The following is a 25,368-nucleotide window of genomic DNA, read 5'->3' as shown; positions in this document are numbered from 1 at the left end:
GGCCATCAGAATGGGAGGCAGTAGCTCATCAGTAAGCAAAATGCATCAGTAAGCAAAATGCATCCAGATATCGTATTGTCAGTCGGGAGGGGGGAAATACTGCTGGTGAAATTGTGCCTTTGGTGTGTTGGGCCATGCAAAAGGGAAGGGATGGAGAGGTTCCAGGGGGTTTGTGAAGTGTAGGGCAAAAAATGGTCTGGATGAAATGAGTTTTGACACTTACAGCTCTCAGTGCTATGGGACATTCTTCTGATGTCTGTGAAAAAAGTGTAGTCAATCATATAAAGATATAAGGAGCCAATAGGACAAACAAAGCTAAGATTATGATAGCACTTAATGTATATGCTAAATGCTGAATGCTTGTTTATGATCAGTGGCTTCAGGGAGCAAGCTTTAGTTTTAAATGCTCTTAGTGTGACACCTGACTTTGGCGGTGTTGGGCCCTGTTGGGCTGCTTCCCTGAGCAGCACCACGCACCTTGGCTGGCAAATCTCAACCCCTTTGGAGCAGAGCAAACCAGGAGCACAGAGCCTCCATGGACCGCACTCCTCTGGGAAGGGAAGGGTGAAGGGGAAAAGAGTCTTTGTACTTCTTACAAAAAAGAACAAAAATTCTTTACGTTCCTTACATAAAATTTACCCTTTACATTCAAGAAGCTGTAACTGAAGCAAGATGATAGGGAATATGCATAGATAGATCTGTGGGAATTCAGAATGAAAATAAAGCTTTAATGTCCTGCAATATTTTTTCAATTTTTTGCTCTTCCATGCTTGATTTAATGAAATAAGATCTTAAAAGGTCTGGGAAAACATTATTAACCTGAAAAATAAGAAGCTTAAAAATCTACTGCAGGAGTTTCAGCCTTCCTATTCACAACCCTCAATCCACATATTTAACAGTATGTTTTTCAAGGCATATTTTCCTGCTGTTTACTCAGACACCAAAACCCTCCAACAAAAAAACCCGTGCAAAAATAAAAGATAACTGTGCAGGGGCTAAGATGACCCCTAATAAGATAACCGAATTCTATGCAAGGTGTTACTGAATGCAAAAAGTAATACCAAAATGGGAAAAAGTGCTTCCCTCTAATCTCCTCTTTCAAGTGACACTAATTTTAGCTCCAATAACAGAAAAAAAATTCTTGGCTGAGAAATTATTTTCTTTTTAGGGTATGAGTCTTTCCATTAACCCTCACACTCTCACAAACTTAGTCTGCCTTTGCTTCTAGTAAAAAAAGACCCAGTTAATGTTACAGATGTTCTAAGCAAGGTGTCTGAAGCTGAATGGCTAAGTTTTACGTGACCAATCTAGATTACCTTAAAATTAATGAAAAAAATACATACATCCGGAAGGCAAAGCACTGGCCTTTGGTAGACCCTATTTTATCATGAGTTGCATCACCCTTTTGAAGCAGCTATTCTCTCCTCTGAACATAAAAGCAGCCTGGGTTAATTGCTGTTGTCTAAGGAGTTCTGGTCAAGCGGCATGAGGTGGATACTACCTCTGAGCACAGACGTGACTGAAGAAATGAAAAAAGTCAATGTTAGTCCCATTTGTGTTTGAGATGACTGGTGTGTTTTTTCCATCTAGCAAACAGCCCAGGGATGTGGCTTCAAGCTTGAATTGTTCAAGGAAGTTAAACTGTTCACTATGATGCTTGTAAAAAAATTAAATGCTGATTTACTTTGACAAAATGGTCAATTGCAGCAGGGGAGCAGCTCACGTGGTGAGCATGTACTCAGAAGAGGGATTTTAGTTGCTCTTACCTGGTGTCCCTCTGGCCATTTACAGTTTTGGGGCAGTTTTATGACACCAGATGACCATGTTCTTGTGCAAAACAGAAGTAGTGGTGGATTAAAAAAAGTCAAGAAAGAGTATTGCTCAGTATTTTAAAGCTTCTGGCTTTTAAAATGGTTCAAATTATAAAGATGAAAAGCTATAAATATGAATATCTGGCATTAAAAGTGGTTTCAAACTAATCTTAAGCTAAAGAAAATCCTTTTCTTTTATAAAAAGATTTCTCCAGGAAAGAAGGAATAACTCAAAAATACTGTTTCAATACAGACTTCTTGATGATGTGGTTACTTCCAATATTGTGCTTCACAGGATTAATAACATGAGATTTAACAAGACGATGGAACAGAAGTGCTCAGATCTTCCCAGAGTTCCAGTGCAAACACACACTTGTCCAAAGCGCATTTGTTAATTAATTTACATATTATATAAATAATTCACATATTTGTCAGAGGAGAACTTGTCAGACATGCAGAGGACAGAGGAAAGGCAGCTGTGCTGCTCGGTGCTGGGGAGCAGGTAAGGATGTCCCCAAACCCGCAGCACCCATGCTGCCCTAAGGAGCACCACTTGCCTGAACTGGAAGGCAGTAGCAGTAACTTGTGGCCAATCTTTGCCAAGTGATCCCACAAACTAAATAATGCGGTGAATCATGGCATTACTTACTCTTGGAGCAGTATTTGTCAGGAGAAATATCTTATTAAGCTAACTGGTTTCATGATCCCTCTTGAGACTGGACAAAGCAGCAGCAAACTCCAGGCTAAATAATGGTTGGAATTAACAGCCCTTTGTTTATCCTAATTACATTAATCAATTAGACAATTTGAGAGAAAAAGGATAATTGCTACCAGCAGAGCAAGATTCAGTGGTAGCAGGGAGAGAGGTGAAGCCTTGTTAGCCTCTTCACTACACAGAAACAATTCACATTTTGTTTTTTCACACTTCTGACAAGTGGACTAATTCACAACATCTGGCAAGTAAACAACAGCTCGTTGCTACACCATTGCCATGCCTGCCGTTCAATGCTGTTGGGGGAAAGGGAGGTTTTCTGTTCAGCTATGGGCAGAGCCCTAGGTTTTGTGCAGTCTCAGGACCACGTCTTCTGCCTGTCCATCTAGAATACACTGCATCTTCTCAGAAAGATGAAGAGTTCATATTTTTTTATGCTGCTGTTCCACTGTTTCTAACCTAAGTATTCTCTCTCAAGAAATGGAAATAGTACACTGGAATGAACAAAAAAGTAATTTCTCTGCATTTAGGATTTCTTGTACAGGTTGCAATTATCAGAAAAACATGTCCTGCTTTCTCACATTTACACTTGCAAGAGCGGAGAGAAGACGACATGAATACACAAATAACTGTGAGAAACAGCACTGAGGATTGACCTGATATTTGTGGTGTCCAGGGGAACAGTTCTTGCCTCCCTTTTGCCAGGTCCATTGAAGTACAGAGATTTTCCGTCGCTGAGCACGCCACAGCCTGTCCCAACCTGACCTCCTGTTATCTTGTACCAGAGAGGGCTTAGCTTCCTCTCAAACCTGTCGAACATCTCACTGTGGTTAGGCACATTAGACACACAGGTTCCATGCGATGCTTCAAGGAAAAAAAAATATATGGGAGATGCTTTGGTGAAACTGTACGGAAGAGAGTAAAGGTCAGATACGGTACATTGGCAGACAGTACTGTTGCATCCACATATGAGAAAGTATCAGGCTTTTCTAAGAAAATGTCCTGATGGTGGGATTGTACCTTTTTAAACCTGCTTTACAAATTTTCATAAGCAGAATAAGCCCTCTTCCTCTAAACTCTAAGATGGCTTATTTCACTAGGTGAAAAACAGCTGTGCTTTATGTTGATAAGGCTTTTTATGTAAACAGAAAAATATTATCCTTTGATTTGAACAAAAGATGTTAGTTTATTGCTTTGCTGGTGCAGAGGTTTGAAAAGAGTGCAGCATGCAACTGGTTGTGTCAATCACTGTTTTTTTTTTCATTGGGTTTGGTTAGATTTTTTTTTTATTTCAGCATAAAAGCCCCTGAAACCACAAGTGAGCAGAATTTTCCACAGAAGGGCCTGTCAGAACATATGTTCCCTCCTGGTCCCATGCCATCTGATGGCCAGGGGACTCAAAAACAGCAGCAATTTTTTGAAGATGATCCAAAGACTTTTAAGCAGACTTTTTAGTTTATAATATTTTATTTTATTTTCTCTTTTATCGTTAGTCCCTTCCCATTCATACAGATGGTGATGTTCAAAGATTGTGGTTGCCAGAAACCTCACTGGTTTCCGCTGCCTTCAGCTGCTCTGTTTTGCCTATGCTGAATTTTATTTAACAAAATGAAAAGATTCTTGCTGGCAGCCCATGAAATTTATGTCATTACATATTTTTCTGGAATAGCAGAGAGGAAAAACAAGATGCTAGATTTACAGCTTTAACTCAGCCAATGCTTACTGTAATCCCACCTAAAAAGGGTTGTCTTACCTGTGTAGCCCAGGTCACAGAAGCAGACCCCCGAGACACAGTCCCCGTGACCGTTGCAGTAGTTGGGGCAAGGCTCAGAAATGTAAACGCCGTCTAAGCCGAAAGGAGGCACGCTCTTGTGGGAGCTGCTCTCCTGGATCCAGCGGAATCGAGTCTTACTGTAGAGAAACAACAATGAAAGGCACGGTATTACTATTGCCAATTTCAGTATCTACTGCTCCTTGTTTAAGGTTAAAAGGAGCTTTTCCTAAATTAGCCGTTTGCAAGTAAGATGCAAATGGATGCCTGGAAAATATTTTGGACATCCTACATTTTGTGCAACTTCACTTAAGGATATTTTTTCCAGATTTTCTGGATGTATTTTGACTTCCTCTATTTCTCTGGCCCATATCCACGAGTGCGATGCAAAGAACAGATACATGATTTTATCAAAAACAGTGATTAGACATGCCTCTGAAGATGCCTTTCATTACTCAGTTCAACCTGAACTGCTAATTACATATTAAAATCCAGAACTCCCATTCTTACAGTACTTATGAAAGGAACTCAGTAATGGCAGTGATGCAGAGTTTATTATGGGATTGTATAATTCTGAGTAAAAAAAACTTCAAGTAATTTGGGTACAAAAAAAATCATCCACTTTTAAAAACAATGGCAAATAACGTGTCCTACAGGACATGTGGACAGAAATACTAACTTTGTATTCTTGGATGACAACATGAAATTCCTGGAAAACAGTGATCTAATCCTCAACTTGTATAACTGAAAATGCTCCAGGGACTTCAGTGAGCCTACACTAAGTTACCCCAGATGACCTACTACATAGGAAATTTGTTGAAGAATAAATATTTTGGTCATTTATTTTCAGTCTTTAACTTTCAGCTGAATCATTTTATAAGAGCTCCAGAGAGGGGAACAGATTTAAAATCTCATTGCCAATCCAATGGATTAACTAAGATCCTTGCTACTCTGCCTAAAATATAATAAACTTACTGCTTTTTTTCTGCTGTGCACTGGGATTTGGTACGTAGGTGATCATCGTGCTAGTGCTCTGTACCAACTGATGAAACGGGATGCTCTCCGGATCGTATGTTTTGAACCATGATTTCCAAAGTGACCCACAACGAATTCAGTTTTCAACATGCCGAGACCCTCATTGTACTCACAATACTTACATTTTTAATGTATTAGCATGAGCTTCTTATTCCTGATCACATTACTGAACATAATGCCAAACAGATTGCTGCTATTGATTCTACAGTGCTTGTTTTGGGTAAATCAAATCAGCTGGTGTCAGATCTGTGCAATTTGGCACCTGCTTTTATTGGCTAATTACTGAAGAGAAAACAAACTTGTTACAGTACACGCTGCTATTTCAACTCCTTGCGGCAAAGGCACTGACTCCCCTGCTACACAATATGCCACATACTCAAAATCTGTGCTGGGGCTTGAGGATGAGGAGCCCGTGGCAGGAGGATAGGGCTGAAGCCCCAGGGCAGCACTGGAGCAGCTGCCTGGGGCGAGAGAGGCAGGAGGTAGCTGGGGCATGGCCAGGGGCTCGGGGGCTGGCTGCCGGCTGCACTGGCAGTGCTTGGTGCAGGCAGCGAATCAGACCAGGGGTAGGACAGTAAGCGAGGGGAGTGAAAAACTTCAGCCAAATCCAAGTAAGACTGCGAAAAGCCTCCTGATTTCAAGGCTACTTGGCAACTTCCACCATCTGATGTTTTCTCATCTGTATTAAACCGATGCTGAGGTCGTGCTTGCAGATGAGCACACCTATCATTCCTCCCTCCTATGACTTTGGCTGTCCTGGTCACCTTCAATGATACAGCACATTACACAGCAGCTCAAATACCCTTCTAGGGGTTCTTTGTCCAGTGGTAACTGTAAAATTAGTCTTGTTCAAATGGCTTATTTGATTCAAGTGACTTACCACTCTCTTGCTGGTGCCCCTGACCTAACTGATATGCATAAAGACAGACAGCACCATGATGAAGAGATGGATGTCAAATTAAAATGTTCTGGCTTCCTTGCTGTGTTGTCATTTGATTTAATAGACCATTCAGACACCTTTAAAATGGAAAGCTTCTCCTTGTTTTGGAGAGCACAGTATACTTTTCCCAGATCTGCTGACTTTTAACACTGCTTTTATTCGCAGCTTGCAAATTTTTCCTAATGTAGCATCACAGAAGAGGCAGCGAATTAATGGGTACCACTGGCATCACTGGTTTACAATGTACAGTACCTTGCTGCAAGTGACCTTGGGATAACAATAGTAATTCTTGTCCAGTCCTCAAAGTCTCCCGTGTGATACACGGTCGGCTCACTCAGCTCCCGGGAGCTTCCCTCGCATCCTTTCGTGCCTGGAGATGCAGGGTAGCAGCCCTCCTTCACAAGTGACCAGAAGAGTCCAGCGTCATGAGAGTATTGAAGCAGAACGGGAGCAGAGCTGCTGTACTGGTTGGTGCAACCAATGTTCAGCTGCAAAAAAGCAGAGCATCAGATATGAGCTGAAGAAACCTATGCCATTATTGGTATTTATTAGCTGGAAACCACTTTTGACTTTTCGGGTTGGGAGGCTTAGCACTCTTTGAGTGCTTTGAACCCTGCTGGCAAACAGTGACTGGTGCTTAGAGTGTGTTTCCTACAAATATATGACATTTCTCAGTAAAAATTTCTCAGTATTCCTTCATTAAGGTTGCTGGGTTCAGCACATCAAAATGTGCAAAGAACTTTTCAAAGGTCCTGGTGCATAGCAGGCCACAAACTCTGTGCAGGCACCTATGTGCCCAGGAGGAATGGGAAGAGCTGTCTCCTCTGAGACCCATCCCATCTTCAATCCACCCAATGTGCCCAGAGGATCAGCCTGACTCCCAGGCCCCCCCTGCCCTGGGTCGTGGACCCTGACCACAGTCAAGTCACTAGCCTCGCAGGAATGATGTCTGGGAGCTGGCGCTGCCGTTTGGGTCCCCAGAACAGAGCAAAATTGGATGAAGTAGGAAAATGCATATTAAAATGTGAAATGAGAATGTAACCAAGACAAAAATCAACTGCTGATTTGAAGTTTTCAGTTTCATTTTTCAAGCTATCAGGAAAATATTAGTTTTCATTATTTTCTTGCAGAAATTCTACTTGAGCTGTAGAATGTAAAATGTAAACCAAAATCATTCATGTAAAATGAAATTATTTTGACAAATTGCTATCTTTGAGTTTATCAATGCAAAATTATTCCAGGCAGCTATTTAAAATGGAAATTTCACAAACTCAGGAAAGCATTTAACCATATGTTTAAAATTAAAGCATGCAAACAAGACTAACATATTATGTGCAGACCAGTTTAAAAGCTTTCCAAAAAAGAGAGGAGTATAAATTCAGGCCTTAAATAATAGGCTTTATAAAGGACTCACTGTTCTCTGATACATGTTGTTTATGTTTTGTATATTTATGTTACAGTATTTCAGCAATGGAAGGTGTATGAATTATTTTTAAGTGGTGCTTTTTTAGACTTAACAATTTTTGAAATGCTGTGGATCATCAAACCTACAGAATGGAGACTTAGTCTCTGAAGTAGATGCAAGTGGTGAAGAGGCAAATAGCATCTTTTTCAGGCTAAATGGTATTTATATATTGAAATATTTTTGGGTTTTAGCCACTATAAAGTATAAAACTACAAGCAATACTCACTTACAAATTGTACTGCAATCCTTCAGTTTGTATAGCACTTCATTAGCATAACTTTTAGATGAAATGACATTATTTTACAAATCCCATTATTTTTAACTAACTTTCCTATTTATAGAACTGTGGGAATTATATTTGAAAAGCTGCCTGTAAACATCTGATCTCTTTAATAATTCCACTTGTAAATTATTCAGTTTCTGTATCCACCAATTATGTAAGGACCATGTATTTGTGGTGAGCTCATTAAAATTGCATTGCAACCAACCTCCAGAATTCACCAATGGGATTTCATTATAAACTCAATAAAATTTTGATTAGGGTTCAGAAACAAGAGCTTGTCAAAGCAAATACACTTTCTTTGGAGCCCATATTCTGATGTATTGTCAGACCACTGAAATTTTTGTAAGCCCTTTAAAGAAGAGAATGCTAATTGGAGCCTATATTCACTGACACAATAAAAGTAAATGATATGAAAAACCCACACTGGAGTACAGAGCAGCTTGTAAGTCCTTAAATAGTTTAAAATACAAAAAATGTATGCAAACCACATTGGAGCTTTTGTAGTCACAGAGCCCCAGATGAGATAAATCCTTTTTCCCTTGACAGTGCAGTAGCGTTTCCTAGTACTGATTTGAATATAATGACACTCACTTCAACCCACTTATGAAACTTGTTGAAGAACAAGCTTTAAAATTTCTTCAGAGGGGTAAAAAAGCTCTCCTGCACCAAGGCTTTGGCTATCCTTCTAGAAAGCAGCATGATATTTTATGCTGTATGAATACACACGTGCTCTTCTTGTCTTTTCATGCAGTGGTATAATTTATCACCTTGTTTTGAACTGTGACATCTTGCAAATATTGACTAAAGGCAGTTTTACTGATATTCTACAAGGATTTATATTTAAGGAATACCTTGAACTGCAGGACATATCCAGGCTTCAGAGTTAAATCTCGAGTCACTGCAAACCGATCTCCATCTGATTTACCAAAGAGCATGGCGGAGGGGGTGGCAGAGCAGAAACTTTCATTTTTGGTCATCCCTTCGTTGGCCAACATTAACCATACACTCAGCTGGTTCATAGGGTAATCAAATGCTGGCTTTTCATAAAAATTCTGTTAGAAATAAAAATGAAAGCCACAAGTAGTTTTACCTTGCAGTGCAACTTCAGAATAATTCCCCAAATTATCAACTTTAAAATTTTACAACTAGTATTTTCTGTCATTTCAAAAAAATTGTAATTTGCAAAATTTCTGTCTTGACTTTTTGAGAAGATACATAATTAAATCCTCTGTCACAAAGATTAGGAGCCTGTTGGTTTTGTGATAAGACCCAGGTTATTCCCACATAGAGAGAGACAGCTACAAACACTACAGCTGTTTCTTTAGAAACACCAAATATTTTCAAAGAAAATTATATTCAAAGAAAAGTCTGCTAACAGAGAGGATGGTTCCTGTTTTGTGGGGATGCCCACAGCCTGCTCTTGCTTACCTGTGGTAAAGTGGGATTAACAACGGGAATGATATGCTTCTGCTTCTCTGACAAAATGATGATGTCATCGATGGCCCACTGATCATACCCTTCCCCTGAAAACACGGGCTGCCACCAGCGAAACCTTGTGCAAGGCGTTTTGGCTGCAGCCGGCAACTCCAGATAGACAAACCTGAAGAACAGAAATTCAGCAGAACTTTAGGGGACATAGTTTACAGAGAAATGGGAGAAATACCACCGAACAGGGAAAAGAGGCTAGAAAGGCAATATCTATCTTAATGTAGAAGTCCTCGGAAATCTTCTATTTATCTGGATACCTATTTATACACTGCATATCAAGAAGCTTTCTTTGTCCTTGTCTGTGGTAAATGTAAACTCTTTAAGACAATGTCTGGTTTTCACTCTCTATTACTATATCGCCTAGCACAATAAGGAACTGATTTGAACTCTTCAGCTTTGAATTAAACTGTTCAGCTGATCCATGTTCAGCAATTCTTAACGTTCTTCTGGTGCCAGCAAGTAATGGTGAAATATGCTGGCAAAATTAATTTCTCATTCTCTTCTGCTGGTTGGTCCTATTTGTAGGCAAACGCATCCTTCTATTACAATGCAACAGATTATGTAGCAGAGTTTTCTGCTGTAGATAAAAATATTTCAGCCCTTCTATATAGATCTTCATAAAAGAACTTTAGGTCTTCTCAGATAGTTTGCTTTATGTGCAATTTAGGAAACAGCTTACAAAAAATATGTTAAATAAAAGTTAAAGTTTCAAATCTAATCATACTTACGTTAAAAAGTACAATAATTAGTTACTTGTTCAGTCCTTTTTCAGACACCTTACATATATGCATTTATAGATATATTCCTTTTGGTACTCTGTTTTATACCACATGTTATTTTGTGCCACGGACCCTGCCTCACTTGCTGGTTAGGCAGAGAGAGGTGGAGGAATTGTTCAGTTCTACAGGGAACCTTCTTTTCCACAGGATGCCTAGATTTATGTGTTGGAAATTAAGGAATTGGAAAATAAGATCTGGACCACATTTGAAGCAGCAGAAAAATAAATATGCATAGCCGTATTCAGTAAGAACCATCAGTCTTAGTTAAGTAGGGGGGCAAATGTTTTGTCTAAAAATAATCTTTTAGATAGTCCAGTGATGGAGGTTTCAGTATGTAGCTTCTTTGTTGGATATGTCCTGTAATTTTGACAAAATGAAAGTTAAACCATCTGCCTAGTGGACAAAGGGAAGGCAGTGGATGTATTTTTTCTGGATTTTAGTAAGGTTTTTGATACTGTCCCTCACAGCATCCTTATGTACAAGTTGTCCAGCTGTGGGATCAGCAAGTTCACGGTGCACTGGGTGAACTGGCTGAAGGGCAGAGCTCAAAGAGTTGGAGTGAATGGGGTTGCATTTGGCTGGTGACTGATCACCAGCAGTGTTCCTCAGGGTTCAATTCTAGGGCCAGTCCTGTTCAATATATTTATCGATGATCTGGATGCAGGAGTTGAACGCACTGTTAGCAAGTTTGCTGATGATACTAAACTGGGAGGTGCAGTTGACTCCCTTGAGGGACAAGAGGCCTCGCAGAGGGATCTAGATAGATTGGAGCATTGGGTTGTGATTAACGGGATGAAATTTAACAAGTCGTAATGTCGGATTCTGCACCTAGGATGGAGTAATGCTGGGGACAAGTATAATCTGGGAGAGGAGTGGCTGGAGAGAAGCCCTGCAGAGAGGGACCTGGGGGTGCTGGTGGACAGCAGGCTCAACAGGAGTCAGCAGTGGGCCCTGGCAACCAGGAGGGCAAACCCCATCCCAGGGTGCATTAAACACGGCATAACCAGCTGGTCAAAAAAGGTGATTGTCCCGCTGTATTCAGCATTGGTATGGTCTCACCTTAAGTATTGTGTCCAGTTCTGGGCCCCACAATTTAAGAAGGCTGCGAATGTCCTTGAATGCATCCAGAGGAGGGCAACAAAGCTGCTGAAAGGGCTGGAAGGCATGTCCTGTGAGGAACAGCTAAGGATTTTGGGTTTGTCTAGCACGGAGAAAAGGAGGCTGAGGCACAACCTCATTGCTCTCTACAGCCTCCTGAGGAGGGGAAGGGGAGAGGGAGATGCTGAGCTCTTCTCTCTGGGATCCAGTGAGAGGACATGTGGGAATGGTTCAAAGCTGTGTCAGGGAGATTTAGACCGGACATTAGGAAGCATTTCTTTACTGAAAAGGTAGTCAAACATTGGAACAGGCTTCCTAGAGAGGTGGTTGATGCCCCAAGCCTGTCAGTCTTTAAGAGGCATTTGGACAAGGTCCTTAACAACATGTTTCAACTTTTGATCAGCCCTGAAGTGGTCAGGCAGTTGGACTGGGTCACCATTGTAGGTCCCTTCCAACTGAAATAGTCTATTCTCTTCTCTTCTAAACAAAGTTCAATGGTTTTATACTTCCAAGGGCCTAGATCATCTTCAGAAAAGGACAGTTTGCTGAGTTATAGAAGCCCTTCTGAAAACATTATTCATTGCAATGCAAAATGACAAGATGGGAAGATAAAATTATTTACATATTGAAAGACATGAACTACAAAGTAATAGAAATCATGTTAATACCTATGCAGACAAATGCAATTTAAATTTTCACTGACAAGCTATCTTACAGCAAATTTGAAATGCTGAACATGATTTCTTCTCCTCCTTAAATATTTCTTTAAAGCAGTTTTTGTTGTGTGTTACATTAACATACGATCAGTAGATCTGAAACCAGAGTCAGAGGAAATGGCAGATTTCTACACCTCTTTCGGGCAAGTTCTGTATTTGCTTGCCAATGTTTTGCAGATATTAGCATTTTAGTCATGTTTTACATGGGAGGTGAGTGATTTGGAACTTTATATTTTATTTCATTTTTTTTTAAGGCCCACTTTCATTAGATTTTTCCTTCCTAGTGACAGTTTACTGTGGCAGCCTGGAAAAGTTTCCATATACTGATGGCTTTTAAGCATTATAGCTTGGAATTATTATTCATGTTTTCATAAATTGAGAAATAGCTCTTTTTAAAGAGCTCATGCAGTATGGATTTAATTCTGGCCGAAATTATACCTGGGTTTGCTGAAGTCAGAGAAATACATTTCTGCTAGCAGCTGCCAGTTGATACCACCATTATTGCTGTACTGCAGCAGCACACCTTCTTCTCTGCTGTCTGGTTTATTGCATGAAGAACTGTCTCCTCCTATCTGGATGTAAAACTGGACAAAATCCACCCATGTCGTGTCCAAATCCCAGCTTACCAACTGTCTTTTTCCAGCCTACAATACAAAGAACAGAGGGGCAATAACAATATTAAATATGACACCTTCACTATGAATAGGCATATTTAAAGTCCAACATAGATGAATATTGCACAGAAAATTGCACAGCATGGAGGACATTGAATTTTGCTTTAAGATGACATTTTTTTGACTTCCAGACAATGATTCTAATTGGCCATTCTTTATGTCTGAATCACCCTGGTGTGATCCCACAAGAATTTTTATTGTTAGATTTCAACACACAATGCGACTTCACAACACAATTTCCACACAACTATTTAATCTCATTCCTTCAAGGTCCCAAGTACCTTCAGAAGACAAAAAGCAGACGCTGGGTATTCCAAACCAATCAGGGCTAAATTTATAAGTATTCAGCTTTTTAATGATAAAGCATAAAGCAGTAAAAGGACATTTCTGAAGTCTCATTTCCCCAGTCAAATCTTGCACTGCATAGGGTTTCCCAATGATCTGAAATTATAGCAGCTATAATAGCAGTCACTTGAAGCCCATCTCCTACACAAGAACAAGGGAGTGGCATTTTCTCTTCATGTCTCACCTGAATAGGATTTGTTCCTACACAAAACTATGCTCTTTTCCTAGTAAACATTGTAAATCAGGAGTCTCTCAACTAAAACCTGTGGATTTAGTTTCAGGTTTACTTAAGCATAGCTGAGAGAAAAAATAGCCTTATAAAATCTAGGGAACAGCTTTTCCAAGGATGTTTTCTGAGTTCTAACAGGAAGCAGCTCTTGGACATCTATGCCGTAGTCAATGTGATCACTCTGTACATGTTGGCAAGGGAGAACAGTATATTCAGCTAAAAAAAAGCTTTAAAGTTTAAGAGCCTTTTATTGTAACGGTAATTATCCCATTCCCTTTTTCCCCTTCTGACCTGGTGCTTGAGGCTGAGATTGTGGGCTCGCACATCAACAAGCCCACAAGATGGTGATATGTGATACGAAGCTGCCCGTGGCAAGGCAGGACACAGGGTGAAAGCAGTGTCCCCACAGAGGTAACCCACATGCATTGTGCCTGGCACAGCCCTGCCTTGGCACAGTGTCATGCTGCCACAAGATTTTACAGGTAGGTTAAAGCCAAATACGTGCAGCTGGAGGGAGGATGCAGGGATCATATTCCTGCATTCGTTAAAAGTAGCTGCAATCTGGCACCACACCCCAAAATGGAGTAGCACTGGCAACACGCCTACTGCTTCTAATTCCCTAAAAAATCATGAGTACCTGTCCATCTCCAAGCATAAAAAGAAAACCTAAGTTATAAAATGATGCCTATATTTCAAGTAATACTTATGTTTGTCTCACTTTTACATTCATGAATCTTCTGACAAATTTCCAGACAAATTTGAGATAAGCAGGTGACGTTATCTAGCTGGACATAAGTAACAAGATTTATGAGCTGAGATTTAAAATATTATCTGTGTTTTTTAATAAGATGACAGATGAATTTAAATCCTTTTCCACTCATCACCTCTTTCCTCTTTCTACCCAGTTCAGGGTAAACTCAGCACAGATAAATGTCTGTTGCTTTCTTTCTTGGAACATTTCACTTTGCTGGTGTTACAGGCTGGGTCCATAGCTCATTTGAAGACTCTACCAAATAGGCCACATCACACTGCTAGACTAATTTCTGGAAGCTGAATGCTTGTGTTTTTGAAACTTGGTTAGCTTGCACCACCGATGACAACTAAAACCTGTGGAAGAATCCTTTGACTTTCAAAAAGCTCACTTAGGATACAGTCATACTGATTTGGTCTTGAATTATGCCTGCTGGTTTTGTTTATTTTGCGGTTTATCCACATCTGATCAAAGCTCTCCTGGATGTTGCCATGAGTAAGATGGGCTTAGTCTCAGGTGCAGCCCCAAGCTTTCTGGTGCAGCCCCACATGGCTAGTACTGGCCAAGGTGACACTGACAATCTCTTGGTAGTTTGCTTTCACAGCTTCATTTGTAGACCCATGGGAATCTGGAAATATTCTTGTCAAATCAAACTAGTAACGGATAATAAAGATGCAAACACGCTTGCTGCTCTGTGGGCAGGTGTGTCCTGGCTGGCTGAGGGTACCCAGCGTACTGATCTGCAGTGGATCAAGCTCTGGCTGTAAAACTATTCCAGGTGGGTTTCCATACCTACATCCCACAGCAGCTCTGCCTGCCAAAGGGTTAACCACAGAACGAGGTTAATTGAGAAAGGGCACAAGTGGCATAAAACCTCAGAGGAACTGCAGGGGCTAATTGAAAGAGCTCTGTATTGTGAACACACCTACAATTGATTAAAATGAGTTGTAAAACAAAAGATAGAGGGTTGGCAGAACAAAGCCAACATTAATTCTGGTAGCAGTAATTGATTATGGCGGTAAATTTTAGACATTCAAATAAAAGGTGGCTATTTGAGCAAATGAAAAGGAATGAAGTCTGTGAATAGGAGCTGTTGGGCAACTATAAAAATATTTTTTTTATTATCTACCAGCATGGCCACTAGACGCCTTGAAAAAGATCTAAACAGAAATTAAATAAACCACCTTCTGTTGATGGCACACAGACTGCTACTACTCAATAAATGAATGATAACCTAACCCTTACAGATCAAGAGAAAGAAGCCAAGAATTTCTAAATTAGTTTTACACTTCTCCTTATCAGAAATCAGAAGAAAGATCATAGCAGGTTAATTCTAATTTAGCGAACTACTTTGGAGAAACGGCATAAGGAACTAAGCCAGAAGGAAAAACATCTAACAGAGAAGACAATTATATAAAAAAATCCAATTATCACAATTAGCTAGTTATACTGATTGGTCTATTATGAAATTTTCAGCGCAGAGCTGCATTTCCAGGGGAGCTGGATGTGAGACTATGTAGGAGTGCTGAAAATTATTTGATGGGTTAGATTTTTATAATGAGGTAAACAACACACAATTACACAGCATTGCATATTGGCTTATTCTTCTGGGACTAATCTGGCTCATGACAGCAGTGGCAGATTGATCAAACCTTTAAAAGAGCAGCACATAGCTGCATTTGTACTCTTCCTTTCAATTAAGAACAAAACAAAACCCAGTACTAGAACTGAGGAGCAACAATAAAAAATTAATCTGTGATTACAACCCATAATCTTACATCTGGTCCTAAAGATCTCTTCTTATTTTAGTTATAATTGCTATTAATTAGCAGAATTCCCTATATCTCTTTCCTGCTCTATTATTTTTGTCTGCCAAATATCCAAGTTATACAAAAGTGTATCCTCCTACAGGCTAACTATTTTCTAAAAGCCTGGAGGGGTTGCTTTTTCACTAGTTTTGGTCTTATGACCTCAAATTAAGCTGCTTGTCCACTGGAAAGCCAACCTTTCTCTACCCCTGGCTGAGAACAGTACAGAACAAACAAATGGGAGCTGCTGGATGCTGAGAAAGAACTGAGTCTTAAAACAGAAAATGCACAATTAAGACAGTATGAATGTACACACTTCCCAGCACACTGGCGATTTACTTCCTTCCATTACAGCTGGTATTTCTTGAATACATAATGCATGTGTCTTTCCTTCTGTCTTTCGATTGCTTTGTTCTTTACCTGCAGAGCACAGCTGCGCTGTTTAATGCACTTCTCATACTGTGTGCAGCTTTCTGCCACCTTCCTCTTCTTTGACATACAACCACACCATGCTCCATTCAAACCTACAGTATGTGCCTTTCTTAGTCTCCCATCCCTCGTTAGTACCTTGTTGAAATAGAGTGAGGAGCCAGATGAGATAACCCCACAGCCTTCTTCAGGCTTGACGATCTCTCCCCCAATAATTTCCTGCCACTCTGTCTTCAGGCTCTCTGGGTTCTCAAAATCAGACATGACGGTTGAAGGAAGGGGATTTTCAGGCTGACATTCAGTACCGCGAAACCCTGAGTCACACCTGGAAGGAAGTGTAAACGTAACAAGCTTTTAAAGACTTTATTTGACACTGACAATTACTTAAGGCAGTGCACTTGCCTTTTAAAATTAGATGTGAAATAACAAATTGTTCTGGGATTGGAATTTTAGATCCTGAAACAAACTAGAATAACTGGATAATGGAAAAAAGATATATCTTATTTCTGAAAAAAACCCTGTAGTGTCCAGAAAGTTTGAAGGTGGCAGGCAGTAGTCTATGCCCTTGCTATTGCACCTGGTCTGACAGTGGCCGTCAAGCAGTGCTGAGCTGGTCCAGGGCATCCTTCTGACCCAGCAAAGTGGCTGCGATACTGAGGTGGTCCCTGGGATCCTTGAGCAAAGGGCTGGAGGGGCCACCAGGACACCTGCAGCAGGGCAGCCCTGGGCCACTGAAAGCTCTTCTGATGCCTGGATCTGCCAAGGGTATGGGTTCTTGGACAGAGAGGTGTGGAGCAACGGGCTGTTAAAGTTGCTTGAATGGTCTAACCCCCACAGTGCTTTTATTTTAAAATGTTTAATATAAAAATAAGAACAACAGGGGGAAAAAAGGCAAAATAATAGGATATCTGATATATCAGGACACCGTTGTTAAGAGGAACTGGCAGATGCTCTGTACCTGCAAACACCGTGGTCACACCAGCCATGTCCGCTGCACATGTTGGGACACTGCTGTCCGATGTAGATGTTGTCTAAGGCCCATTCATCTTGGGCTGTGTAGTAGCACTGGCTCCAGCGAAAACGTGTGGCGCTGGACCTTAAAACCAATAAAAATGCTTTAATTTGCAATTCTCTACACAACTGTAGGAAAAAAGATAAAATGCAACTATAAAAAATAAAGTTGATACAACAATCACAGCCCAGCCTGCAAAGACTGGCACAATCAAAGACAGATTTTTGTAAATGAACTTTCTAGGTGATGCCACTTGTTGCACAGGGATATATAAAGAACTTTCCAGTCAATAATGATATTTCTAAGGAAGGTTGCAGAGGCATTACAGGGATTTTGTGTATTATTTTAAGATAAACCTACCATCAGTAAATATTATTGGATTTTTATTGAGTACCATTCTGTGAGGGTCACAGGTTGCAAAACTAGAAAGGTGGATCTAAGGTATGACTTTGATTTTTATATTTTTGGTCACAGTTCACAGGCTATAAGTTGTGTAAAAAGGTTTCTTCTGATATTTGTTATGTAAAAAAAGAAGACTATTAAATTAAAGTTCTTGAGTGTAAGCATTTCTCCCCTTTGAATACTGGGTATTTCCATTCAACAATAATTGACTCTTTTTTATTGGATATAGGAATTTCTTTTTGTCAGGATGATTCTAGACTAGATTTTGCTCACACATCACTGGTGATACTGCAATCACAAGTTTTTGACAAAGATTCTGTTTTTTCCACATTGCAAATAGCTTGCTCTTGGCCAACTACTCAAACAAAATCTATAACACCCAAGATTTGTGGTGGGGAAGCATTGAATTAGATTACTTGCCTATGTATAACTAAACTCTGGATATTTGTAATATCCTTCAAGCAAAAAACCTTGCTGTAGTTTCACCTTTCTAGTTAAATAGTTTGTCTTCAACAGCTTTATTTTTCTTTATTATAATGGAGTCAATTAACATTATCTATTAAAAAGTGCTTGATGTTGGCCCTGTAGGAGATTGTCCAATGCGACATTTACATTTTCCATGCTGAGTGAGTCCTGCTAGGCAAACCTAGCCTAACATCCACCACCCTCAAGAACCAAGGCTGGTGAAGAAACTGAATCACAAGAAGAGTAATTGTTGTTGCCATTGAGCCTTTCCAAGCTGCCCTGCCAACCCGCGCACAGCACAACAGGTTACAAGTCTTGGCTCTCCCAGCGGGTGCGCCAAGCCCCTCCACTCCATGCTCGTGCCAGCATAAGATTAAGAAAAATATATTGCATATGAAGTGAAACAAAGATGGGAAATTGTTCATCATGATGGAGCAAAAGGGGCTGTGCCAGCTGTGTGATGGGTCTGGGAAAAAAGGGGTGGTGGGGGCAACGTGAGCGCTGAGGCTGGGCCACAGAGCTGTGGAGGGGATGGGCAGGGAAAGCAAGGCTGACTGCGGAGAATTAAAAATCAGACTTTAAACTGGGACAGATCTATGCCTGGCCAAGGGCTGACTGAGCGGGCTGAGGACGAGAAGCAGGAGGTCCCTAAAAGAAGCAGGAGGTCCCTAAAAAAAGCAGGAGCTTCTTTCCTAGGTTGTTTCTGAGTCATATGGCTACATTATGATGGCATGGGATATAATGCTGTTACTCTAATTTAAGATAAAAAGCCCTTCCCACCACCCTCAAAAATTTATGTAGAATGATACCTATTAAAATGAATATTGTAAAGGTGGCTGAGCCACCAGCTTGCATGTGTGGAAGTGAAAGAACGAATAGAGGAGACCTGTGCAGCTAAAATGGACAGTACGTCAGAGCGGTTAGGCATCCAGTCACATACTGGAAATATACAAAGATTAGTTTAGTACATACTTGGAGAAATTTTTCAAATACCAATTTTTAATTTCTTTAAAAAACAAGTGAAGCTGCCTGAGGGCTTGATTTTTAACTGAAATGACCCTTGTTGTCTGTTTTAAGTATCTGCTTGATATTGCAAATACTGTAAGCATTTTTACAGCATGCAGAGCTAATCTGCGGGGCAGATCTGCCGATTAAATACTCCCTCAGGATATAATGTATTGATGGGTTACATTACAAGAGCTATGAATTATCCATTAAAAGTGCACAATGCCAGTAATCTGCACACAAAGGACTTTCTAAGCTTGCATAGGCACAATGGACAGTCAATATTCACCACAATTATTTACTGTTTATTTTTGGAGTGCTGTGAAGCCAGCACATCACCTCAGTGGTGGAGTTCGTGTTCACTACAGAGCATCAACAGCACCGCAGAGAGCCCTAACAGAGACTGCATACTCCAGAAAAAGCAGTAAAAAACGGTGTTAACTCTCACATGTCCTGAGGAAAATAACAATACTGAAACCAAAGAAAGGTTTTAGAGCAGGCAATGTCCCCCACCATGACCTCCCAGCCCAATAAAATTGTGTCATGTTGTTTGCCCAGGTGACAAGATGGAGAGCCTCATGGCCAGGCTCCTTCAGTATTCGTTAGTGAAGGTGTGTGGGTAGAGGTGAGGTGTGTGACTGCAGCCCAGCGGTATTTACAGAAAATTGAAGTGATTTAATTTCATGTTTTGCTTCTCAATTTGGTGGGGGGGGGGGGGGGGGGGGATTTACAGTGATACAGGGGCAATTTCACTATCCTGTGGAAGTCTAGTGTCTCCCAACAAGCGGTGGTGTCCCCTGAACACAGTTACCGGTGCTGCTTGGTGTGGCATCGACGGCATTTCCTCAGCCGCTGCCGGGTGCAAACGTCCCTACAGGGTGGCTGTGTGGGTGCATTGCAGCTGGTTTGGGGGCACCAGGCTCACACCCACCCTACACAAATGGCAATTTCACTATCCTGTGGAAGTCTAGTGTCTCCCAACAAGCGGTGGTGTCCCCTGAACACAGTTACCGGTGCTGCTTGGTGTGGCATCGACGGCATTTCCTCAGCCGCTGCCGGGTGCAAACGTCCCTACAGGGTGGCTGTGTGGGTGCATTGCAGCTGGTTTGGGGGCACCAGGCTCACACCCACCCTACACAAATGGTGGGGAGAGCCCACCCATGGGTAATAACACAGTACTCCTCTGTGCCCAGGGGAGCACCACACCTGAAATCCCGCCAAGAAGACCCCTGTGCAGCACCGCTATGGGGCTATTCCCAGGGCTGGGCCTGCACCACAAGGCACAGAGCTGACACCAGGGCTGACAGCCCGTGCTAGGGCTCGCCTGGGTTTTACCTGAGCAAAATGTTTTCCTGGACAGGCTCATCGTCCCTCTCGTGCTGCAGGGGACTGCCACCCTGCCAGGCGCTGAGCACAGGGCCACCTGCTGACGGGGCGGCTCCGTCTTCCTCCTCAGATCTCAGATGTTGGCTGCACATCAAGCTAAGGGTAGGGTGAGCTGAGCTGAGCTTATTACTCAGAAACTCCCCCAGATGAATGCAGCAATGGCAGGTGATTTGCTTCCCTCATTTAAGGGGAGGGGAGGAAGGGAGGAGCCGAGTTGCTGCCTGGAGATGAACATGCAGCTGGAAGAGAGGTGTGTGCATCAGCTAAGCAGCTGGGGATGGTCCTCAGGGAGGCACGTCCTAGCGTGCAGGGTTTTTTTTTGGCTGCAGACAAAGATAGCTCTCCTCTGGGAACAGCTCTGCTGCTCTGGGAATCCCATGACCCCCGAGCTGCAGTGGGGTGAGGAGCTGCCCTCGCCTTCCCACCCAGTCGGGTGGTTATGGGGGGCCTGTGAAAAGTGGGGCCACTGTCACACAACCGTGGGCAGCAAAAGCTCTCAGGGGTTCAGATTCCTCTCTGGATGAGGGATAATGTGTGTTGGGCCGAATTTGCAACTGCAAAAGCAATTTTGAAAAGCTGGTCCTGCTCACTGTTTTTGAAAGCTTTCCGAGGCTTCTCTGCACCTCAAGGTAACAACAACTTAAGAGGATTATGCTGTTAAACATGGTAATCAACAATTTCAAGAAGTCATGATAATTAAGAAAAGAGAATAAGGAGCTGAGTGTCAGCTGCATTCTCAGTGATAAAATACCGGTTTTCTGGACAGTCACCATTTGGACGCCTATTCAAATGGGAAGTGCTGTATTGAGGAGTTATGAAAGCATTTTATTACAAGCAAAATAAACCTCCCCAGTTTCTCATATTTCTTCCTATTTTTTTTTTTTTAATGCTACTAGAAGGCAATCTGGCTTTCTAATGACATTATATCTAAGTCAGGTTGATGTCAAATAAAAGTCACTGTTGTTGCATGACATTTTACATATGCACAAGGAAATCAGGTCCCAGATGTATTGTGAGTGAAATGATGTTCTTTCTATTATAAAGTTTTTCAGATATGTAAGTTAAAATAAAATAATTTTCTTCTCTCCTGATATTAAAAACCCTAACGATCTAATGCAAATTTGTAGCTGATAAAATTATATTTGCTACCTTCTGAGTTACCATAATTACATTTACCCAATTATCCTGAAACTCTCATTCAGTCATTAGGTGTTGATTTGTTTATGAAGTAAGCAACTGACAGCTGCTTGTATCTCATTAAGTCCTGTTCATATGTAAATGCCTCCCATAAAACTGAAATTAATTTTCATCAGTGTTAGAAATGTTCAGTTCAAGTACAATACAATTTCAGCAAGCCGGTGCATACATTTCATTTCTCCAATGCAAGTCTCACTGTTGCAGCAGATTTCCTAACATCCCAAATCTTGGATAATGCAGGGACCTTCCAAACTTGTGCTTGCCAGATACAGAACATCTACAGATGTGCAGAAATAGCAGCACCGCAGCCTAAAGCATGCAAAAGCACAGTAAAGAGCCACGCATGCAGGACAAAAGCTCTGGCAATTGTAGCGGGGCTGCGCAGGGCTGTGAGGGCATGTCGAGGCTACCGAAGGTGAGAGCAAGGCTAACAAGAGCTCAAGCCTCGGTCCCGAGTCCTTGGTTAGGTGGTCTGTTTCCCTGAGCAGTAAGCACAGGGCAGGCTGTGTATTTGGCAGCCCCTGTCTTGTGGGGCTGAGGCAGAAGGAAGGTTCCCAAAGCCCCCTTCCCCTCACTCCCATTTTGGGAAGGCAGAAGACCTGGCTCTCCCCCTGTGCACTGTTCTTCCTAGCCATTACTAAGTTTTAGCTCATGGATGGTTGTTGCAGTGGAGCGTGGGTGGGGAAGGGAGATGAGAGGGAGGGAGAAGAAGAGCCCTATGGAGCGTATTTTCTACCAGGCCCCCAGGGTGATGCCCTCTGTGTGGCGGGGCTGGCAGAGGAGATCTGCACATCAAATGTTCACTAGTAACCCCCAGGGCTGTCAAGGCAGAAACTTGCCCTCTGTTAGTAAACGTGCTTTAAAAATGCAAAAAAAAAAAATCCCCATTTCAATATCAACTCAAAGGAGCGACCGAGCCCTCAGTCTGCTCCTTGCTGGTGGAAAGGAGGGAAAAAAGAAGGAAAGCAGCTGAGATGTGTCTGGTGTCCCGGATTGCTTTTGGTGGAGAACACACAGCCATCCTTCCTCTTCACCCCGATTATGCCATACCACAAAACAGTCACACTGAAAATGTGTTTTATGATGAGCAAAGTAATGTTCAGTGGTAATTTGTACCTTAATTAGAAACAAAATTCTGCTAACAGAGGGGAATCCCTTCAGATACAAGATAGAGTGTGAAATATTTATGATTTGTGTGCAGCATAAAACAGGAACCGGGCTATTATTTCATCATAGTTTTTCCCCCCAGTCTCCTAAATTAAAATGGAATTATTTGCTTCTGTCACCTCATATGCTGAGGAAAATTATTAGATCCTAAAGAAAAAAAGACCCACAACATTGGTATTATCATCAACTACACAGTGTATAATAATAACTTTTGAGTACAGTATATATCTTATAAATAAATTTTAAAATAACAGCCTACTTTAGAGTATAACCTGGAAAATCACAGACACTTTTTAAACTCCTATGTGCCTATGTGAGCCACAGATTTTACAGCTGGTGGCACATAATGGCATGGAAGATTTAGTACATAATAATCTAACTACAAAGCAGTTATTCATAGACTTATTTGTGCCATTTCGTATTACCTGACCTGATATGCTTTAAGGATTCAATATTTGCCCCTGATATTTTGCCTGAAAATAGGAAATTCTGAATATTTGCTATGCAGTAAAAACAGCCAGTGTGTTGAAAGAAGGTATCATCGTGGGGTAGCTGATAGCATTAGGCTGTGTTGAGGCCATGGTCAGTGCAGAAAAATGATGAAGGACAGGGAAATACCATGATAACTTAATCTGAGCAAGCTCTCATTGCAATTGCTGTGATGGATTGAGGTCAAACATAAGCAAAGCGTAACACTAATTGGAATAATTTAATTCTCAAATGAAGGAAACCCTGAAGATTATTGAGATTTATGACAACTATTTATTTGTATGTTATAATAAAGTTTTAAAATCAATAAAGGAAGAAATCATCTAGTTAAATAAATAAAAATGTTAGGGCAAGGAAAATAAGTTTGATTACAGTAAGATGAATAGGGTAGGGATTTCTGATAGTTTTTGTTGCTGTTTTTTGCAGAAGAGAATGTTATTTTTGAAGACATGCTATAAAAAGAAACAAGAGGTAAAAAATTCCCAGAAATGAATCATTAGTTATTGTTTATACAAGGCTTTGGTCTGAAGATGTAAACAATAAGGAATGTGCAAAATAAAATTTAACAATCCAAATAAAGGCTTCCTCCTGTGGAGCATTTACAGACAGGCACCACTATTTTTGAAAAGGTCTGAACTTTATTAGAAGAGTCACAGTATGTATTAGAAACAATCCTAAACAATAGTTTCTGGTGACTTCACCAACATTTCACTCTCTAATTATGTATGGAAAGCATTTTATATTAAATACCTGCAACTGGGTCAGCCCCTGTACCCTGGCACCCCACCGATCGGCTTGAGTATGCTCTAGAGAGGACTTGGTCGTTGTCATAGCAATTTAAAAGTAGATTAATTATCTGCATGGCCCCAAAAAATTTAAAAGAAAGAAATGCTCACCAAGTCTTCTGTGGTAAAAGGACCGTGATTCTCCTCCACTGACTAAATTCGCTGGAGTGGTAAATACTTGCTGATGTAAACTCCTGACAGCTCGGCATACTGGGAAGACATTCCTTGAAGCAAAACATTTCAAAACCAGATTTATTGTTAAGAAAGGATGGGGAACAGAAGCAAGGGTTAAACATTCACAGAACCAGGATCTTGCCTGGGTCCAGATGCTTGAGTGAAAGACCCAGAAGCAGAAAAATCCTGCCATGATGGAGAGAAATTTCTCAGAAAACTAACAGTAGTACAATTAAGGATAGGAGAAAGCCATGTGACTCATTTAGAGTTTAGCATTAGTGACTAGTAATGTTTTGTTTTCCTCCATGAGGTTGTCTAGCTCATTTTTTTTTTTTTTTCTGTTCTCACCCCAGCATCTAGCATTGACTGTCAAGTAAGTCTACAAGTCCACTGTGGAATAAGTCTATGGAAGTGACCTCCAGACCATTATACCAGTCATTTTAGAGACCTACTTGCGAGCCCTTGCCTGGAGATGCTGGCTCCCTCCACTCCCTCCATCTGCAGTGGGGAGCAGCAGTAGGAACAGAGCCACACGAGAGCACCCAACCTACTGAAGTTGCCTCCCAGAGGCCCTTCTCATGCTTTACAGCTGTATTACCCTTGACACCTACAGCAAGTGGTGTAAATTCCCCCTTCCTGCTTCTATGATTCTTTCTGCATTTAACTCCAATTCCTAGAGAGGTCTGTTCCCCAAATTTTCTTTTTTCTTTTCAGAAAATCTCATAATTATGATGTCTTTTTTATAATAAATATAAATGAAGTCCATTATCCCAACCTCTTACTGTTCTCTAGACCTGCCCTTCCCACGTTACTCCATTTTTCTGCAATCTTCCATTCATTTATTTGTATACTGCTAGAACAGCACCCAAAAGTTTTGTGTTATGGTTTTGGTGAGGTATTAATAAAGTGCTTGAATGTTCTTACCAACCTGTGTGCTCCTTTTCTAGCTACT

The 25,368-nt window shown here is 41.1% G+C and overlaps 2 protein-coding genes across 2 annotated transcripts in view; both read right to left on the bottom strand.

Annotated features, from left to right (window-relative positions):
* The window catches only part of LOC104161095 (reelin-like), a 17,050-nt gene extending 6,754 nt beyond the window's left edge, over nt 1–10,296 (bottom strand). Inside the window, exons 1-6 of the mRNA XM_009699414.1 lie at nt 10,259–10,296; nt 9,446–9,617; nt 8,869–9,069; nt 6,522–6,757; nt 4,277–4,434; nt 3,215–3,387 (exon numbers count right to left, since the gene is read on the bottom strand). Of these exons, the coding sequence (XP_009697716.1) occupies nt 3,215–3,387; nt 4,277–4,434; nt 6,522–6,757; nt 8,869–9,069; nt 9,446–9,617; nt 10,259–10,296 (978 nt within the window). The remainder of the gene's footprint in view (nt 1–3,214; nt 3,388–4,276; nt 4,435–6,521; nt 6,758–8,868; nt 9,070–9,445; nt 9,618–10,258) is intronic.
* Nucleotides 10,297–12,459: 2,163 nt separating this feature from the next.
* LOC104161094 (reelin-like) lies at nt 12,460–24,451 on the bottom strand. The gene is made up of 4 exons (XM_009699413.1): nt 24,354–24,451; nt 17,293–17,430; nt 16,473–16,659; nt 12,460–12,742 (listed from the first exon to the last, which is right to left on the bottom strand). The coding sequence occupies exons 1-4, from the start codon at nt 24,449–24,451 to the stop codon at nt 12,515–12,517; spliced, it is 651 nt and encodes a 216-aa protein (XP_009697715.1). The 3' UTR covers nt 12,460–12,514.
* Between the last annotated feature and the right edge of the window lie 917 nt (nt 24,452–25,368).

This window comes from Cariama cristata, unplaced genomic scaffold (assembly GCF_000690535.1).
Source record: "Cariama cristata isolate BGI_N322 unplaced genomic scaffold, ASM69053v1 scaffold3004, whole genome shotgun sequence".
NCBI classification, from domain to species: Eukaryota; Metazoa; Chordata; class Aves; order Cariamiformes; family Cariamidae; genus Cariama; species Cariama cristata.
This window is presented reverse-complemented; position numbering and strand designations above follow the sequence as displayed.

Bases quoted from the DNA above. Each gene is read 5' to 3' on its own strand.
- LOC104161094 (XM_009699413.1), bottom strand. From the start codon at position 24,451: ATGCCGAGCTGTCAGGAGTTTACATCAGCAAGTATTTACCACTCCAGC. The intron at 16,660-17,292 runs GTACAGAGCATC...ACTTCCTTCCAG, and splicing joins TGTGACCACGGTGTTTGCAG to GTGTGACTCAGGGTTTCGCG. The intron at 12,743-16,472 runs GTACTAACGAGG...TTTGTATTGTAG, and splicing joins CCTCACTCTATTTCAACAAG to GCTGGAAAAAGACAGTTGGT.